General features: G+C 43.4%; 2 protein-coding genes across 4 annotated transcripts; one reads left to right on the top strand and one right to left on the bottom strand.

Moving 5' to 3' along the window:
• Window positions 1–429: 429 nt before the first annotated feature.
• On the bottom strand, window positions 430–14234 carry edrf1 (erythroid differentiation regulatory factor 1). 2 transcript variants are annotated; one of them, XM_084470252.1, is made up of 25 exons: window positions 13900–14234; window positions 13561–13769; window positions 13183–13249; window positions 12861–12986; window positions 12620–12744; window positions 12391–12532; window positions 11964–12065; window positions 11448–11569; window positions 10457–10568; window positions 10062–10209; window positions 9399–9510; window positions 9078–9189; window positions 8448–8720; window positions 7420–7491; window positions 7135–7270; window positions 6205–6396; window positions 5543–5743; window positions 5080–5298; window positions 4736–4962; window positions 4126–4284; window positions 3309–3458; window positions 2642–2795; window positions 2171–2286; window positions 1612–1787; window positions 430–1260 (listed from the first exon to the last, which is right to left on the bottom strand). In XM_084470252.1, exons 1-25 carry the CDS (start codon window positions 13987–13989, stop codon window positions 1101–1103), a joined length of 3702 nt encoding a protein of 1233 aa, XP_084326378.1. In that variant the 5' UTR covers window positions 13990–14234; the 3' UTR covers window positions 430–1100. The 2 variants fall into 2 exon arrangements, with proteins under 2 accessions (XP_084326378.1, XP_084326377.1); XM_084470251.1 differs by having other exon boundaries at window positions 4736–5298.
• Window positions 14235–16319: 2085 nt separating this feature from the next.
• On the top strand, window positions 16320–20478 carry LOC311350671 (uncharacterized protein). Of its 2 annotated transcripts, none has more exons than XM_084470735.1 (11): window positions 16320–16369; window positions 16915–17036; window positions 17285–17423; window positions 17633–17789; window positions 18176–18221; window positions 18581–18619; window positions 18970–19058; window positions 19219–19234; window positions 19340–19407; window positions 19665–19769; window positions 20042–20478. In XM_084470735.1, exons 2-11 carry the CDS (start codon window positions 16928–16930, stop codon window positions 20162–20164), a joined length of 891 nt encoding a protein of 296 aa, XP_084326861.1. In that variant the 5' UTR covers window positions 16320–16369; window positions 16915–16927; the 3' UTR covers window positions 20165–20478. The 2 variants fall into 2 exon arrangements, with proteins under 2 accessions (XP_084326861.1, XP_084326862.1); XM_084470736.1 differs by having other exon boundaries at window positions 16341–16369; window positions 16923–17036.
• Window positions 20479–20588: the final 110 nt, after the last annotated feature.

Here is a 20588-nt window from a genome sequence, read left to right as displayed (position 1 = left end):
AAAATTATATAAAAAAATAAATGAATAAAAAAAATTTGACCTGTTTGACCTCAATTTGCGCATGTTTTTTTTTTGTGTGCATGTCAAAAAAAAACATGCGCACACAGGTAAAAAAAATGTGCGCAGGTCCAAAAATAACATGCACGCGCAGGTCAAAAAAAAACATGCGCGCAGGTCAAATTTTTTTTATTTTTACAATTTTTTAATAATTCTTTTTTTATATATATATATATATATATATATATATTTTTTTTTTTTTTTTTTTTTTAACTCCCCGGAGTATAACCCTGGAACCCCCTAGTGGGTCTGTGTTTTCCTTGGCTCACGCATCATTCTCACCTTTTTCACCCCAATCCAGTTTGCATGCCTGGGTTATATTCCAGTCTTTAGGCTATGCCATGACACAAAGAATCACTAAATAAGTACATTTGACGCAAAAAGAAAAAAGCTATTGGAAATTAAAAATGCTTTAATTCTCTTCACAGCAGACACTGATATAAACTCTCAGTAAAGTAATGCGGAAACGTGACCTTGACAGAGCGTGTGGCTATTGCTCATAGTGACATCTTTCAGCTCATTTGTTTCAACCCTCTAAAGCAAAACATATGACTTGTCATTAATGGTGTTATTGAATATCAACACACCAAAATAATACATTAAAACACCATCATGCATCTAGATTCAAGCTAGATGACCCCAGTCTGTGGTATCTGACATGCAAACAAGCAAACCTTTACAGCAAGTCAATCTTTACAAATGTACAAACCAAACCATAGTGTGCAAGCATTAGAAAAGGTTTGAGCTCATCATTCATACTTTAGAAAAAAGGCACATATTGTGAGGTAATCCTTTGGTGGTGGTGGTGGTAAAGTTGGTAACCCTGTTGACTATCCTCCGATAGATGGATTTAACCTCAGCTTTTACATTAAATAACCGGGGGCGAAGCATCAAGCTAAGGCCTTTAAGCTAACCGCTAAGGATGCGGTAAACGACGCAATCTCAAACGATAAGTCCTCAAACGAACGACGAGTCCTCAACCGTTGCGGTCTCAAGCGTTCCCGATGTCGAGTGGCGCGGTCTCCGTTGCGTGCGCAGCGGCGTCAGCATGCCCTGGCGTCCTCGCTGCCTGCCGGCGAGGACAGTTGCTGCAAGAGATCCACGTAGAGCTGCACGCGAGCGTGGAGCGGAGCGCTCTTCTCTGCTCGCAGCAGCTTGGAGTACACACTCTTGTAGGTCTTCAGCAGCTCCTCGTCCTTAGTGCTGTTCAAATAAACACAAACACACACACACACACACACACTTTAGTATCTGCTCTTCAATCATGTGGAGACAATGTTTTAGCTTCTTCTTTTTCAAACACCTCCCGACATTCAACCGATTCAAGCATCTGATCTCAAAAAATTGTCATATTGGCTTTTTTATTTTCTTAATTTGTTTTGTATATTTGTAATTGCACCGCTTCTGTCACTTTTACATTTCACTGCATACTTGTATGCATGTCACAAATACAACGCTTGAATCTTGAATTTTGTTACTTGCCATTAAAAACACTAGCTGTAGATTAATAGCCCTGTGGTTTAGGTTGATATCTTAAAATGGCGGATGGGTCACCTTGGTTTGCGCTTGGCTGCCGCGAGCAGTTTGACCAGCTGGAGCAGCAGGAAGGAGAAGCTGGCCTCGAACACTCCCACCAGCTTCATCACCTCCTCCAGGTTCAGGCCCGAGGAGGAGGGCCCATCAGCCCCGTCGGCTGACGCCATTGGCTGGGTATGGTCACATGTCATCAGCTGCACAAGAACGAACACACACACACACACACACACACACACACACACACACACACACACACACACACACACACACACACACACACACACACACACACACACACACACACACACAGGAAAGAGGCATCAGTGTAGTTTAAGAGGTTTACTTACATTTTTAGCAGTAACTTTTGTTGAAAATCAGTTTCTTTACTTGGAAAAAGTAAATGATAATTTAAAACTTGCAGCACTTTAATACATTTCCTTTACAGTTAAACCTATACTGGTCGTATTCTTTGATTGCTAGTATCTCTGGATGAAAGCCTCTGCCGAATGACCTGTATACAGTACATGATCTAATGGTGCAGTGCTTTACAATGTAGTGTTCTCTGCATGCTTCGCACCTCTCTGTGGCTCTCCAGCAGCTCCTTGTGGATGAGCTGGAAGGCGTGGCGGGTGTCTGTCATGACCTCCAGGGCCGCAGTGAGGGACTTGAGCTTGGCTCCACTGCTGCTTTGACCTGAAGTGACCACAAGGGGGCGGAAGACGTGTTAGAACCCAGGAAAGACACCTGTGAGCCTATTACACTTATTGATCTGATCCATCCTCTTTGTCTTCCTCAACTGTCATTTTTTGATTTATTTTATGCATTTAGATTCACATTGCTTCTAATCGTTTTGTCGATAGGTTCAATTCTTCTTGCCCATTCTTATTCCGCAACAAATGTAGAATTCCTAAATTCAGAAATGCAGAATTCTGAATTTGCGGCAACACACTGTCCTTCTCCTCACACAGTACAGTGACAACGTCTTCTCCCTGACAAACGGAAGCAGCAGCACTGTTTTGTTCTAGCCTCCTCGACCTTTGACCCCTACCCGCCATGGTGAACTCGGCGAAGGCCACCCGCTCCAGCAGGGTGCGCAGCAGCTCGCAGGGCGCGTCCCGCAGGCTGAGGAAGAGGCGCACCGCCTTGCCGTAGTGCAGCTCCGCCAGGCTGCGGTGCTGCTTGCGGACGTGTTCGTCTCCCACCTGGGAGCCGGGACATGAGGTCAACGCTATGTTTAATGGACCGCCACCGAATGAGTCAAGAGATAACAACCGGAAGTCATTGGTGCAGTTATATATATGAACGGTTGGTTTTAGTCGGTTGCTCAACACAACAAAGTAGGCGCCATTGTAACGTATGCTTGGGGGTTTTCGAGGCTTTGAGCCCTTTCACACACATGACGCATGATTAAAGCTCTGGGAGTGGCTTTGGAAGGGAGGCCCTGAAGGGGCTAATGATGAGGGCTAATGATTTACGTTAGATACTTTCAAAATCAAGCTTACTCTGGCTGGTTTCCCCAAATTGCCTACGCTGGCTTTAAACCAAATAATAAAATCAATAGTTTCAATTTCTGTTTAGCAGACACTCTGATCCAAATGGACTTACAAGTGGGGTTGTGAACAGCTGTAGCCCGCTCCTTGAATAAAGCCCAGAACATGACCAATAAAACACATGGGCCTCTATAGATCTAAAGTGTGTGGCGGAGCGGGGAGGACCTGGTTGCGGAAGCAGCTGTGGTACATGGAGGCCAGACGATGGTGGATGGTGGCGGCCCGGTACTGGTAGAGGGGCTGGCGGGCCGACTCCGTCTGCAGGTCGCAGTACCGCAGGGACTTCATCATGGCCTCCGTCACCTCCTGCTCGATCTGCACCCAGCACACAACTCAGCTTTGATTTGGTTGGTTTGGCCGACAGAGTGCAGAGTTATACCCACATATCCAAACATATCCAATACCGTTGATTAATGGTGTTTTACAGATGCTTTAATCCAACAGTATAAAAAAAAAAGTATTATTTTTAAGGAGCATGTAGGGGTTAAGATATCTTGCTCAAAGATGCCTACATGTGGACACCATCGTACTTGTACATCATCTCCATGTTACATCCAACCTCAATTGAAGACGGAGTCACCGATGAAGAATCACAAATGCAATCTATCAGCCTGCACACCCACTTCATTCCTGCGGTAGCTATTCAATCTACTTACTCTTTCTTACTTATTTTATGTATTTTTAATATCTATTTACTTTATATTGTATTGTTGCTGCTATGTGTGTGTGTTGAGGTACCAAGCATAATTACCAGCATTGATTGGTTTATATTGTTTATTATATTCTTTCTTCTATTGATTTCCCAACCACAACAACCAGCCAACAATAACCCTAACTTATATTATTGTCATTTAATTGTGTCTTGATTTGGACTGTTTATATTCATTTTCTTTTGTATTTGCTGCTATAACGATAATTTGCTGCTAAATAATAACTATTTCCCTCCTAGGATTAATAAAGCGTTATCGCATCTCATCTCTACCTGCTGCTGGGCCTTGCGGGACAGAGGGGCGTAGTCCTGGAGGAGTGTGGCCAGGGTGAAGTATGTGGTGGACAGCTCCCAGTTCACACTGTCCCAGACCAGAGGGTGGCTCCCTCTGATGGCCAGAGCCTTCATGGCACGCAGGTAGTAGTCTATAGCCTGTAAGCCGAGGGGAGAAGAAATACAACAGTGTTTGGAGCAAATAGATTTTTTTGTACTGTTGTACGTCATTTTTGGAATGTGTGCTAACAAAAGCCGAGAAGGGACACCCTCCTGCATCCAATACTACATTGAATGACATAAATGCACAACATAATGTAAATAAGAAAAGTAAGTATTACAATTGCAATTGACTACCACCAAATAAACGACAAATCTCAGAGCTCTATACCATCAGATCTGTCTGCACTCTGCTCAGTAGTATCTCTCCAAACTGTACATGTCTGCCAAATGACCTCGATAAATCATGAAAACATTTCCATGTAGTCCCATCCATCCAAACCACCTCAGAAGTGACAAGCAAAGCATTCAATCCCAAAACTTCAGTTAATTCCAGGTTTTTCGAAAACAGGGAAACCATTGCGCCAAAAGCGACAGTGTCACCCCCTACCTTGTTGTAGTAGAGGGCCTCCTCGGGGGAGAACTCCCCCCGGCTCTGGTCGGTGGAGAGGGCGCAGTGGGCCTGGGCACAGATCCTCATCAGCCGGCCTGTGTTGCACAGCAGCAGCGCCGTGTTGGTCTGGTCCTCGATGGCGTGGAAGTCCTGCATGCCCTTCTCAAAGCAGGCGAAGCTCTTCTTCCACAACTCCTGCTCCGGCACGGACACAGAGGACCTCCCTGGAGGTCGGAGGAGACACAGCGGGCGGGGGGGGGGGGGAATGAAATGCTGTGCATGTCTGTGGGGTTTCTCTATATGTCCCCCGCTAGCGTGAGTCACTGCAGAAGCACGTTTACCTTCCTTCTCCGTCTGCACGGCGGCCGCCTGGTTCATGTAGAAGACGCCCATCTCGTTGCGGATGTTGCCCAGCCTCTTGAGCACCTGGCCCAGCTGCTCGGCGCCCTGCTCCTTCACCACCTCCGCCGTTAGCAGTTCGTAGGACGCCTCGTAGCACTTGCTGCTGACGATCAGCTGGTACTCAGGGTCGGTGGCCAGGTCCGTGGCCATGTTGAAGGCTGGATGGGAGGACCGAGCAGGTAATGCATGAATCCCTTTCCCACCAAACTACCTCTGGCTCTTGAACCGATTGTTTGTTTACTTTAGTTCTCCGTTGAGACCTTATCCCTGTATCACTACCCATCTTCTGCATTGATATGTTGTTTCATTGTATGCTTCTGGTACAAGCAAAGGTTCTGCTTGGGGAAGAAAAAAGCACCCGTCCATCTCTACATACAGCGGGTGTGCAGCCAGGACACCCACCCTGGCAGCTGCTCTCCCGATGCAGGCTGTGCAGAATCTCCTGGTCCTCCTTGGTCTGGTAGCTGTACTCCTCCAGGTAGGCGGCCCGGTTGTTGGCGTTCTGGGCCAGCATCAGCTGGATGTCCCCGCACAGGGACAGACACTCGGTGTGGAAGAGAAGCACCTGGGGGGGCAGCACGCTGCTCACCGCACAGTAGGCATCTGGAGGAGGGAAGGTAGGGAGGAAAAGACAGAGAGAATCATGGAGGGACAGGAGGATAATGTGAGAGGGAAAGAAAGAAAGAAAGAAAGAAAGAAAGAAAGGTTAAGATTCAAAGAAAGAACTAAGTAAGAACAAAAGATCAAAAGAAAGCCTTCAAAGAATGAAGGAAAGTAAAAGTAATAACTTTAATTGAAGATTGAAATAAAGATTGAAAGAACAAACAAAAGAAAGTCAGAGCGAACAAGAGATCACAAGAATGAAAGATCACAAGAATGAAATATCGCAAGAAAGATTTGAAAAGCAAATGAAAGAAAGAGCGAACACAAGATCGGGAAAAAAAAGTGAACAAGCTCAATAATGAATGGGACTTAAGCCTAACTAAAATCCCCATGCACTTATACATTCATTATGTATGATCCATTAGACGCTGTGGCTGTGTTATTACACCAACGCTACTGACCGTGACACTGCAGTGCTAGCTTGATGTAGCGCAGGGCGCGGCCGTACTTGAGCAGGTTGGTGGCGGCGTCCGACAGCACGTAGTAGGCCTTGGACGCCTTGAGGAAGAGCTGCTGCTTGATGCGGTGCTGCCACGTCCCGGGAATTATCCCCGACCGGGTAGCGTGCTTTCTGATCTCCTGAAATGGTACGACTACAGAGACACACACTTAGGTTAACTTAAGGGATACAACTATGGTTAGCCAGTGTGGTAAAGGTTGCCTTAAACTTGATATAACTACGAGGAGCCGCAGTTGGGGGAAAGAGGTTTACAAATAAATTCTCCTTTTAAACTTTATGTACCATCTGCTACTGTTTGTGACACCCAGTTCCCATCTGGGATTAATAAACTATATCTTTATTATCTTTGCCTTAAGTTGATTAAGATTAAGAAGAGACGCCCCATTCTAGGGCGGCATTATCTCAGGATGTAGAGCGGGTTGGCTGGTAACCGCAAGGTTGCTGGTTGCTGATTCGATCCCTGGCTCCTCCTAGCTGGGTTTCGTGGTGTCCCTGAGCAAGACGCCTCCCCCTAATTGCTCCTGACGAGCTGGCTGTCGCCCTGCGTGGTTGACTCCGCCGTCGGTGTGAATGTGTGCATGAATGGGTGAATGTCAGTCAACACTGTAAAGCGCTTTGGATAAAAGCGCTATATAGTTCAACTGGTTCAATTCAAAGTTCAAAAACATTGGGAACAATCCATTATCAGAATTAATGCAGAGTATACTCTGCTTAGTGTATTACATTAGGCTTCTGGCAATGGGGATTGAACCCAGTACCTTTCCAGCTAGGAGCCAAACACCCTAACCAGTAATCACTAGACTCTCGTGGCCCACAGACCCTGTGATCAGAGCCCTGGTAGAGGGGGGGCGGGGAGCTGGCCTGTGCTGACCTATCTCCAGGAGCAGGGTGATGCCCTTCTCGACCGGGGCGACCCTCTCCTCATACTTCAGGGGGATGGGGGTGTTGGGGTCCGCCGCTGGCAGGTCACTCTCCTTCTTGATGCTCCCGTCCACCGCCTTCAACCCCTAGGTGTGATGAGCGAGGCGTTAGGATACCGCGGAGGAAACACATGCATGCAACTCCTTCTTTTTAGGGATGCACCCGATAATGACATTTCTTGGCCCCTGGAACTACTGTAGGGGGACGCGCTGATGCAATATGAACTCGAGCGTACCTCCAACACATAGCTGAGGACGTGCCTGCACCTCTCCTCCTTATCCTGGGACACAGGGAATGCGTAACTGGGCTGTGATCAAACAAAAACAATAACAAAAGGTTTAACAGAGGGCAATATATACAGGAAGTTGTCAGCAGGAAGTGATACACATGCAGCAATACACAGGACAAAATAATATAAAGCATCATTTTTTATATTGTAGTGGCCTAGGAACTAAATTTATACATTTATATTTTTGAATCTTTATTAAAGTGGCAATCTCAACTATCTCCAGATTTTCATTGAAATATATTACAGTTAGGTCTTTATCTATCAGTGAATGAGGTTACACAACGGTGATTGAGCCTTTGGCCCACTGATGAATGCCCTTGCATTTTTAGTACTATGAATGTTACAAACTGGGTGTCTGTGCTTTCTTTGCCACTGTGCATTCAAATCCCATACGGTGCAGTTACTGCTGTGCTTCCCATCCCAGAGAGGTAATGGTGGAGCTGCTGCAACAGTCAACAGCTCCTAACCACTTGTGTATAGCCCCGTACTGTATTTTTTCCGCCATGGGTGCCACAGAAGAGAACAAAACGGAGGCCTTGGAGATTTCCACTTTAATATTGCAGCGCCCTAGGCGTTTAAAATGGAAGCTGAGGTCTCGACTTTATACATCTTCAAAAATCAACTTGGAATTTAGGTTGTGATTTGTACGTTTAACAAAGCTACACACAAATCTTAACTAGTAAACGATTACCTAGGGGACCAAGGGCACACATACCTAGGAGACCAAGGGCACACATACCTAGGAGACCAAGGGCACACACACCTAGGGGACCGAGGGCACACATACCTAGGAGACCAAGGGCACACACACCTAGGGGACCGAGGGCACACACACCTAGGAGACCGAGGGCACACATACCTAGGGGACCGTGGGTAACGGTACCAAGGGGATATTCTGTTTGCGTACTACCCCGGGGACCCTAGGCTATGTGTGCCCCAGTTTGGGGGAATCCTCCGGCTGAACCAAGACTCACCCGTATCTGGTGGGTGGACTTGTACTTCTCCGGCACCGACAGCTCCCCCACGGAGCGGATCACGGCGATGGCCTTGCTGTCGCCCGCCGCGTCCGAGCTGCTCCCGTCGCTGTCGTCCTCTGCCAGCTCCTCCTCTTCCTCCTCCCCCTCCTCCTCCTCCTCGTCGCTGTAGCTGTCCTCCGAGCCGGCGCGCAGAGAGCCGTCGCTGTCGGCCTCGGGAGGCTCGTCCAGCTGGAAGAGCTCCGAGAGCATGTAGTGGGCCGACGCGATGATCTGAGACCAGGGGGGGGCACCCGACATCACGATTAAGGAGAATCATAAAGAGTAAGGAGTATTGATAGGTGTTCCTGGAGCGATTCCGGCAGGCAATCCTTATGCTGAGATTATTCTCGGCTTCACTTCGTAAATCTCCAGATGGTCACCTCTCTAATAGGTAGTAAGCTAAAGAAGCCGACTACAGTGGTTCCCCAAGCAGCTTCGGACCAAGAATGCAAGTGACCAGTGTCCGCAAGTGATGTTTGTAGGGTTTGACACTAGTATGTACAAAATGCAATGTCCACCAAATGCGTCGCCCAGAGATTGCGAACAGAACCAGCAGAGTGGAGTCCTGTCGCCTGGGGGAGTGTTTACCTGGGGGTGTCTCTCCTGGTCTAGCAGCTTGACGCAGTTCAGCAGCAGCGTGCGGACCGTCCCGTAGTGCTTCCTGTTCTGCCTGGCCTTCAGCATCATGTTGCTGGCCACCCTGGGGAACCACAATAATACAAATAAATAGAGAGCAGGGGGAAGCAACATGCAGTGGCTTGCCTGCCAGATTACTAGATTGTATATAGTAAATGTAATGCGTTGCCCTCTGGCTTTCTTTTGATGGCTCTCCGATCAGTTCACTGGAACTGAACGAGCCTGGTGTTAAGAAGGGGAAGTTGTATCGTATTGTTCTTCATTCATACTGACTTGTAGAGCAACACGGCTACAGGCAGGGTGAAGGGATTCTGGTATTTCTCCTCTTCAGCCTCTTCACACAGCGTGGTGAGGTCATAGAGCTTCACAATGTCACTGCCACTGGCTGGAGAGCAGAGAGGGAAATACAAGAAATAATGTATATTTTTAAATAACATAGTATAGCATAGCATTGAATAGTATAGCATAGCATATAATATAAAAGTATACCATAGTATAGCATAGCATATAATATAAAAGTATAGCATAACATATAATATAATAGTATACCATAGCATGGTATAGCATAGAATAACAGTGTAGTATAGTATAGCTTTACCTAGAATAGCATAGCATAGCATGATAAAGCATAGCATTGTTTCGTTTTAATCTATTTTTAACTGCCCTTTTATGCTGTTATTCTGAACTCCACCTACCTAGACCGACCAATAATCTTTGATGAACAAACTTATATTAGTCTCCACTACATCTAAACCTGGAGATAATATCATAACAATGAAAGAACACATGCTTATCATGAAATAAACATGAACACTCAGCTGACACGAGCCTTCGTCGGCTGAGAGCTCCACGACTAAGGGAGCGCCTACAGAACAGTATGTTATGGTATAGAACGGCCCTGCATACGACAGAGAAGAGCGTCTACGTGTGTGTCACCTTTGAAGAGCCAGTAGGTGTGACCCTCTTTGGTGCAGTTGGACTTGAGGAAGGAGAGGATGTTCTGGGCGATGTCTTTCACCACACGTGTGGAGAAGGTGGAGTTGTCCAGATCGGGGATGTCCTCCGTCTTTATCATCTCGTATTTCTGTCATAATGGAGTGACACATTATATGGGATCAACGATCAAGGCTTCGATTTTTTTTTTGTGAAGTGAAGCATCAAAATAAGATCAATGAGCTAATACAAGCCCTTTCACTGATATGTCTGTTACACATCTCTGTGGACATTACCGCATTTAATGTCCCTATACTTTTTTTTTTATCTCACTGCTAATCGACAACTCCAGGGGGTAAAATATGGACCCCTTAAGGATAGAGATTGTAGTTCTCTACCTGGACTATCCCGTTGACATGGAAGCACATAACAAGCTCTGGGACGTTGCACATGAGATTGTCCAGCCAGTAGTCGATCCCAGTCAGGATGTTGATCGGCTTGTTGTTGTCCCTGGAAACACAAAGGCAGTGCAAATTAGCGATGGCAATGCGATACCGAAGCTCCGATACATGCTTTGAACCCTTCGCTATGAAGCACTGCTTCGAAGCTTGCTTCGGTGTGGAAATAAGCATGTGACATATGACGCCCGAAGCAGAAACTGTTTCGTTTCCTGAATGAACGCCCTGACTGATTCACGATCCAATCAGCTGATCGATCCATTCTGACTGCTGAGACGTTTTGAATTTGAGCACTGACACGTTAGGAGTGCTGTAAACCATGGATCATTTGTGTTATTCAATAACTTTGCTATTGTATTGTTGCTTTTGCGTATTGGATCATTATATCATTCATCTTCATATTCTCAGCCCCCTGTCATAGTTCGACAAGCACAAACAAGGCAGCCCCCAGTCATTCATTTACATCTGGGGTCGGCTTAGCTCAGGAGGTAGAGCAGGTAGACTTGAAATCCTAATGTTACTAGTTCGATCCCCGGCGATCGTATTGTCGATTGTCGTAGTTTTACAAGCACACCCAAGCCAGCAACCTATGCCATATTTTCCCAGCACTCTCCTCAATAAAACAACACACATTCATCAATCTTTATTTGTAAATATAATGTGTGTGTGTGTGCACATCAACATCATTTTCAAAGCAAACATACTTAAATCCACTGCAACCTTGCACTTCGCCAGCAGAGGTCACTATCACTGAAGCTTCGAGTAACGAACTTATTTCCGAAACAATTGGCTAAACGCTTCAATGCTTCATAAAAAGCTTCATTTGCCATCTCTTGTGCAAATAGAGGCCTGATGAATTCTGTGTTTGACAGGATAGGAATCTTACCATAAAACCCCATTTAATGTGTGTGTGTTGTGTGGTACACCTCACCTGAGACGCAGGCTGACAGCTGGGTAGCGACCACCTCCAAATATGGGCATGTTGGAGCCCACCAGCATGTGGATATCTTCAAAGGTCCACATGATGTTTCGCACAAAGTCGTTCCTCAAACCCTGCCACAAAATTCCAGTTTAAAAAAGAGTTACGTTACATTTCTAATGACACTTATAAGCATGATTATAAATAACCGTACCATAAGTGAGCTACAACATGATTATGGAACATACCATGCCTGCTTTATAGCAGTTAGGGTTAGTTAGGGCTAGGTAACTTTTAAATATGAACAGCATGTTTCAGGGGGCAAGGCAGTCTAGTGGTTAGGATAGGTTGGTTGACTCCCATCAAAAAGGTTCACGGTTCAAACCGTAACGTCCGCAGCCTTACCTGTAGGCATCCTTGAGCAAGATACCCTTTCCTGTTCTTTAGTGACATCCTTAAAAATCCAAAATGACTGAAAGTCCCTTTATTCTAAGCAACCAATGTAAGTGAGTAAAATAGTAATAATACCTGGCTGCTCTCTCCTTCATTGAAGAGCATAGGAAGGTTCTGCCCTTTGGGAATGGCTGTCACCTGGTCTATAGCAAAAAGACTGTCTACAGAGATGTTCTCCTGTAGGTCAGGGGATGAAGGACGTTACTGAGCAGTACAACACACAATATAGTCAATCATACTAAACACCAAGGCTGCCACTTTACCTTACCTGCCAATTTAGGGAAAAACGACTTGTTTTGTAATATCTTGGTTGTTTTAAGATTTTCCTGAGCACTGTCTCAAATTCAATATCCAATGTTCATCAGTTGAATGGCAGCTTGGCAGTGCATACATAATAAATAATAATCCACTGCATGAGAGTCTCCTCCCATCATCCCTCTCAGCTCAAAGCGTACCCAGGTCAATTTAAGACTATTTAAATCATTGCGTCACGCTCTCTGACCTCTTTGGGGGCGGCAGATTCCTCTGAGTCTGACGGCGTGCTGGGGAAGGTGGCAGGCCAGGACGGGCTGAATTCCTCCGCTCCACTCTCTTCCTCCCCTTCATTATCGGGTAGGCGCTCGGCTGCTGCATCACCGTTTATACTGGGTCATGGGAGCACAGCGTCAGACATGATGGGAAATGCAGTCGGATGAAACTACAACTTTGTTCTTCATCTGCGATGAACTGACCTGTAGTAGAGGAACTTTGAGAGGATGGCCTTTTGGTACCAGTGTTCTTTGCTCTTTTTTTTCCGCTGCCACTTTTGATCGATCAGCCGCTGGTAGAATTCCTTCAGCCACGTCCAGTCTCCGGTCTGGAAGGCCGGCCATAGACAGGATTAGACCCGGAGAAACAGGTACATTCAGCAAACCAAAGCTTTAGGTTACAATTGGACTAAATAACTCCTCCATTAGAGTCCACCAGCAGTACCTGAGAAGACCTCATGAAGAGCTCTTGGATGTCCAGCTCGTCCAGCAGCAGAGTCCTCCCTACGCGGTGCACTGCCATGCTGACATGGGACTTGCTGTATGGGATTTTCAGAAGCTTCTTTATGTTCTGTAGAAAAGTACAAGATTTAAAAAGAGCACCAGTTGCGATAAGATAGTACTTTATTAATTACGATTGGAAATTGGCGTGTCATGGCAGAAAGTACAAACAAGAAGTATAAATAGCAATGAGAGTAATCTGAGTAAATGAATGGTTTGCCAGGAATAAAGGCTTCATAGTTAGATAACTGAAATCACTGACAGACCTCGGAGTCTGACACGACGTCGACGTCATCTCCGATGTTGTCGATGAAGTCATACGCCATCCCGAAACTGTATAGCAACACAAAATATGACACAAAACTGATTCACATTCACAATGGTTTACAATTGTGATATTGAGGCATCATCAAAAACTAAATAGAAAAGCCCAGTAGTTATCCATCTCTTGAGACACAAGCAGTTTAACACTCAACCAAGAGCAAAGACATTTAAACTAGCAAATTTGGAATTTTCAACATAACACCGCATTGTGTTACTTGAGTGAGTATCAAGTATGTAGGGTAAGTTATAGTAGTATAGGTAGTATATCTCTTTACGCTTCTGACATTATTTCCCCCATTAATGCAAACAGAGTGCTGTACCTCGAAAAGGGCTTGCTCTTGCTGCTGGATCCCAGAACGGTGGTTCCAGCACTTCCAAGCTGAGGGTTTTCCCTCAGCCAGTTCGCTGGAGGAAGCTTCAAGTCGGTCTGCTCCTGGAGCAGGGCATAGCTGGTCGGAGGCGGTGCAGCACAGTACTTGACCACTGCCCGACTCTTAACCTCGTTGGTACCTGTACATACCTCCAACTCCTTTGACATATGTAGATTGACATCAGGAGAGATTGACAAGTCATAGGTGATAAGAACATTCTGGTAAAGGACGTATTTGACTGATTGGAGAATTAGTGATCAAAGTAGGTAGGTGTGTAAGTAGACTCACATGTTTGCTGCTCTCTCCTCCGGAGAAAGGTATCTCTGAAGTCTGATCCGACAGGCCACTATATTGTCCCCCATCAGGTGAAGCACTCATATTTGTTGTCTCCTTATCACTAATATAAGAGAGTGTATGAACCACAATCTAGTCGTAAACATAGTCTTCTTACGATGACTACTACACGTGACAAGCTGTTACATTGTCCAACAGTGACAGCGTCAATAAAACAATTTTCTCGCAAATTATGCAGGTTTAATACAGGCCAAAGACAGAAGTTTTGATCTATAGAGTGGTATATAAACGACTGTTAAACTCGTTAGGCATAAAAGTCAGACGCAAACAGAAACACAGCCGTGCAAAATAACAACAACTTCCTGTTTGAGAAATATTAAAAACGCCCGATGTATAAGTGGGTAATTTGTAATGATATAAAAGTATAGAACAACAACGAATCCCTCGTAGTTTGAACTATATTAGTTTGAACTAGTTATTTTTAATATATATATATATATATATTTAAAAAAAGATTATATATGACCCGGAAATAGTTTGTCAGTGACGCCTACTTTTCATCTTTCTAGAAGCGTGAAGCTTTTTCTCGAACTCTAAATCCATGGAATGATGTTTTACTGTATTACTACTACTACTACTACTACTACTACTACTACTACTACTACTAATAATAATAATAATAATAATAATAATAATAATAATAACAATAATTATAATTATAATAATACATTTGAACTATAACAAGATGTTTTTTGTTTTTAAATTGCATATTTATTGGCCTTTAATATACATTTTATAATAATACATTTAAACTATAACAAGATGTTTTTCGTTTGAAAATTGCATATTTATTGGGCTAAAATGTATTGGCCTGTATTTCATTAATACACAGGATCAGATGTTATAATCCCTTGTGCCAAATATAATAATATAGCCTACCATAGCATGGTATAGCATAGAATAACAGTGTAATATAGTATAGCTTTACCTAGAATAGCATAGCATAGCATGATAAAGCATAGCATAGCATTGTTTACTTTGAATCTATTTTTAACTGCCCTTTTATGCTGTTATTCTGAACTCCACCTATCGAGACCGACCGATAATCTTTGATGAACAAACTTGTATTAGTCTCCACTATATCTAAACCTGGAGATAATATCATAACAATAAAAGCACACATGCTTATCATAAAATAAAGGTGAACACTCAGCTATTATTACATAATATGATGCAGGCATTTCATTTATACTAATTAATAAAATCTTTATTGCTATCTTTACATTTATCTCCAAAAAATGTAATAAAAAAAAACATTCAAAACATGCATATGAATACGGACGTCATATTTCGTACATAAATTACGTATATATAACTGGGCGAGACAGGTTTGGGGCCTTTTTGTTTGGTTTAAACTGTTGACATCTGAGGATCATCAGCATAATATGTAAGGTCTGATAAATCACACGCGCACAAGTATCCATCAATGTTAGAGATTGTGTTCATTAAATGTGTTCACAACCCGATAATTAAGGTTTACATAATTGACTTTATTAACACACATGTGTTTATATAGGAATTATAGGAATATATAGGAAGGAATATGCTTTTTGGCCCAACTCCAGATTCCTTCCAGACAGATACAGACAGACACACACACACACACACACACACACACACACACACACACACACACACACACACACACACACACACACACACACACACACACAAGCTCCTGTCTCCATAAGTTTGTTTATTATTGTATGAACTTCTTTTTGGTTTATCTTGCTGTGGTGATATAGCTTATATTAGCAAAATTATTAACAGCCTCAGTGATCCGAAGACAGGGCCCTTGAGTGAAACACAAACTGCTGACCATTGTCTCAAAACAGTGCAGGTGTTTGTTTTAACTATTTCTTTATGTAAAAAGAAACACTTCATCCATCAGAAGATCCCAGGGTTCCCAATTACCATCATTATAATCATAATAAAACAATTACCTAAATTTGTAACTTATGGCTTTCACAGACAGTGTTTTCAACAGTGTAATGAAATGATTACACTCATACATATTTAAATAGCTTGATTCAAATAAAGTATGCTTAAAGGCCAAAAAACCATCAACCGTGTCAGGAGAGACGAAGAATAATGCCTATGCTTTCATGCCGAACAAAGATAACTCTTGATGACTGCGCGATTAAAGAATGAACATAGTTAAATAGTAGGCCTATAACGACTCCGGTTTGGTTGAGTTTACTATCAGTAAAAAATCAATAAACAACAACGTGCGATTAATTTTTTAGTTATGATATTATACAAAGTTAAAACAATACTATATGTATATGTTTTAATAAATATACTTGAAATCGACCTCGCGCCACGCCCACATAATGATGACGAAGGATCATAACAAGGAAGTGCCATTCCGATTACTCGAGAAATACAAACCATGCAAACATAGGTATTTATGTTGGATTTTCTCCTACTGTAAATGTTATATTACTAAAGCATTCTGTGCATTATATATTATTATATCGATGAGTAGGCCTATGCCAGGAACCGATTTAGTTTTACAAATTGACTGGATGTGTCTGAGTGACACAGATCAAGAGTTCTCCATTAAACTACTTTTTCATCATTCTACCCTCGTGTGATTATGTCATAATGATTGATGATTTAGAGGTGTCAGATGAATGAAATAGGCTGAATAATCTTGAAGAATTAAGATCAACCATCCCTTGAAAAAGTAGCTTAAAGTCGCTCAATATTGTCCTCAAGTACGATTTCTTATATGGTTTGAGGTGTGAGATACATGAACTAAGTAAAACGTATCCCACTGCATTCCAATAAATTACTTTTAGTTGTTAAAAAGTTGAATATATATGTATAGCCCCTTCAAAAGGCATAGTAATCAAGTACAGTAGTTGAGGTAAAAGTCTGATTTTTTGTGTCTTAGTATTTGCTTTGCACAATAAATTGTGGCTGTTTGTTGATTAAATACATCAGTTTCCCAGGCAACATGGCAGCGTTAGGCACCTGGGCCTTCTCTGAGTCTGCAGTTGACCAACTGAGGAGTCTCATTATCTCTGGACATCCAGCCACTGATGCTGTTGAGGAGACTTTAGCAGGTTGGTTCTCTCCTACTGGTGTAGCATCACAAAGCATGATTGTGTAGCATCACATTCATATATGCCATACGGATTAAAAAAAAAAAAGCACATATTTAGTTCTTTATGGTTTCACACGACACCAAGAACCAAACCAATACAATTTGAACTCATTTCTCCACATTAACCATCTGGGATTGACATATTATTGTCTGTTGAAGACATTTCACTTAAAGATATCATTGACCTTTTAACCTGTGCCCCTGCAGCGGTTGAGGATGACCCAGGCACGGGGCGCCACATCGTGGGCAGGGGGGGGTTCCCCAACAGTGCTGGCGTGCTGGAGTGTGATGCTGCTATCATGGAGGGAGGGGCCGGGCGGTTTGGAGCAGTGGCGGCACTATGGGGGTGAGAGAGGGAGAGCCTGTGAGGGCCTGTGTGTGTGTGTGTGTGTGGGGGGGGGGGGGGGGGGGGGGGGCAGAGGGGGGGGGAGCATGTGTGTGTATGGGTTGAGAGCTCCTGATGTATACATCCCAAGCCATGTCATAAGAGTTTCATTGTACAGAATCTGATAATAAAACAGGTTTGACAGAGAGTTCTCACTCATGTCTGTGTAGGGTGGGGAGTCCTGTGCGTGTGGCACGTAGGGTGATGGAGAGGAGCCCCCATAGCCTGCTGGTGGGAGAGGGAGCGGTGGGCTTTGCTAGGGAGCAGGGCTTCACTGTTGAGCCCAACGAAGCCATGCTGACTCCACACTCGACCCAGGCCTACCAGGTACCACGGTACAATGGGTTTGGATTATATAGGAGGAACTGGATTGTGTTGTGTTTTGAGCTCCCGTCAGTTATATCGTTATTACCATTGTAGCATTGCCCTCTGTTGGCCGAGGAGAGGTATAACCGCACACTCAGTTCAACCATTTTTAGACTGATCTAATACTGCAAACGCTACAGATCCAGGTACTTCTTTAATTTAAATTTTCTACAATAGTGAGCAAGATCCATGATTATTTTTGAGGATCACAAGTTGAACTTCATAAAAATGCTTTTGAGTTTGAAAATGCAATGTTAAACATTTAGGATTACTTGAAAGGCAACCCGGAATGATATCTAAAAATAACCCTCAAGGGTTATTTTTCTTGTTCCTCTCATCCTCTGTAGGAGTTTGTTGAGAAGAAGAACCGGCCAAGTGGCCATGATACTCTTGGTAAGATGCTTCCTTTCCACCATACTTACTTTTTACAATGCGTCATTTAGCCTACATTTTTACCCAAAACAATTGTATCAAATTAATTTGCAGGTAGGACTTTAGACATCTTGCTCAGGGATGCCTACATGTAGACTGCAAACATGGAGGTTCAATTTCACGTCAAACACCCTAACGACTAAGCTATCTAACTCAGTTTTTGATGCTAGCCACAAATTCTATTTTTTCTCCTAATGTACCAACGCGGAAGGGCAACTCTTAAATTCCTTTTTTTCTGAATCACATGCATGCACTAAGTTCAAAGTGTTGACAAAGAGATGGACAGTAGAAGTTAAGGTTTTCTTTGTTTCCCAACCAAGGACTCATTGCTCTGGACCACATGGGGAACATAACAGTGGGTGAGTCCGTTGTTTTCATTTGATTATCTCCCTCTGTACCAGCAGCCATTGTTACTGCCTCAGCTGATGAGTCAGATGTCTCATCAATAGAACTAGAATATGGTTGTTCTGTTCTGTGCTTTTCAGTTCCATGGTTCTCCGTCCCAGCATAATACAACATCACTCAAATATGATTTGCAGTCTTTCGAACACCATTATTCTACGACCTCATATGCATTTTTAACATAAGTGTACTGTACACGCTTGACCGAACAGTATACATTGTATATTTTATCCAAGTCAAAACTAAAAACAAACAGCGTGCAGTTTGGGGGAGGAATTTAAGGAGTTTGCCTGGTTTGTTTTCACAGGAGTCTCTACTTCCGGAGCTCCCTTTAAGTCCCCCGGGAGGGTTGGAGATTCCCCCCTACCCGGTTGTGGGCTTTATGCTGACCACACGGCAAGTTAACCCTACTATACTGTAGTAGGGTTTAGGTTGTAGGGATAGGAAATACATACTTGAGGATGAGTGCAATGTGTTTCATATGGAAATTTGTATTCTTAACTTGTTTCCAGGCATTCATTTTGTATTATATATAATTTCTAAATGTTTCATACAGGTTGGCGCTGCTGCTGGTATGTGATGTTCATCTTCCTTATCGTTTGCTCTTGGAAAAGAGTTAGATAAAAGAATAGACCATTAACTTTTATTTTTTATACTTTACTTGTATCTGTGCTCAGCCACAGGAGACGGAGACAAGATTATGTGCTACTGCCCCAGCTTTCACGTCGTCCAGCAGATGAAACAGGTGAGGAGGATACTACAAAATAAAAGTAATTTGAGGCCTGCCTTTAGCTTTGATTTCTCATTTAATTTAAAGGCAAAAAAACATCCCCATAATAATGGGGGTGTACAAGGGTGTGTGCATGTGCGTGTGTGTGATGGGGACACGTTGTTTCTCTTGAGACAATTTAACATATCTATTATTTAGCCCTTGAGTCTATGGATAACAACGTTTGTTTGAGAAACAAGTCCCCTGCCTCTCACCTCTCTGTGTCCCAGCAGGGCTCTTGCCCTGGTGACGCCTGCCAAGCCGTCCTCATTGACATCCTGAGCAGGGTAGAGCCTGCAAAGAGGTTTGAGATTGGACTCATAGCCATGAACATGAAGGTACGGTGTCTTTTGTTTGTTTTTTGTACTTTTTGTGTATTCATGATGAACATGTAATAAGAACAATAATGTTTTTTTCTAAAGGGCCTTTTCTGGTTCTCACTATCCAACAAAAATAATATTCAATACAAATAATAAGAAAATGTATATATAAGGTGCATTTTCAGTAATGTTTTCATTATAGTAATTAGTGATGGATAATTTGTGAATTATTGGGTGGTGGAGGAATATAGAACGATAGTCAAAGTCGTATTTCTTGAACAATTTCTTAGGGTGAGGTTGGAGCGGCCTCTTCTGTGGAGTTCCCCTACACCTTCTGGAACCGGGATATGGTCAAAGTCCAGACATGCATCAGTGCTCCACAAGACAGCCTCGGAGACAAACCAGGGAAATAGAAAACAGAACTGTGGTGAAAAACTCTGGCATTGTTTGGTCCTGGTTTGGACTGAACTGGCATTGTTTTACCTGCAGAGTCATTATTTGCAGGTGACAGGTGACATCAGCATGCACCTTGCCCTTCACCTTTAAAGTTGCTTGGTCCTATCTTCAGTGATGACTCAATCATTACGCATGACATGACACATTAACACAAACGTTTCTGGAATTGTTAATATGTAGGCTACAATAAGGTTTCACATTGTGTGTATACATTTTTCAAAAATTGTCATAATACATACATTTTTCATAATAAAAAATATATTTAAAAATATGATGAGTGAATGAAAGCATATCGCACAAAGTGTACAATAACCACCTCTTTGCCACGTTTCACTAAATGACGTAATCCTAAAGGCTTGACTGTTGACTGTGTTGCGGCAT

This window comes from Micromesistius poutassou (genome assembly GCF_964030765.1).
Source record: "Micromesistius poutassou genome assembly, chromosome: 7".
Lineage (NCBI taxonomy): Eukaryota > Metazoa > Chordata > Actinopteri > Gadiformes > Gadidae > Micromesistius > Micromesistius poutassou.
The sequence above is the reverse complement of the archived record's forward strand: the minus strand, read 5'-3'. Positions and strand labels throughout refer to the sequence as shown.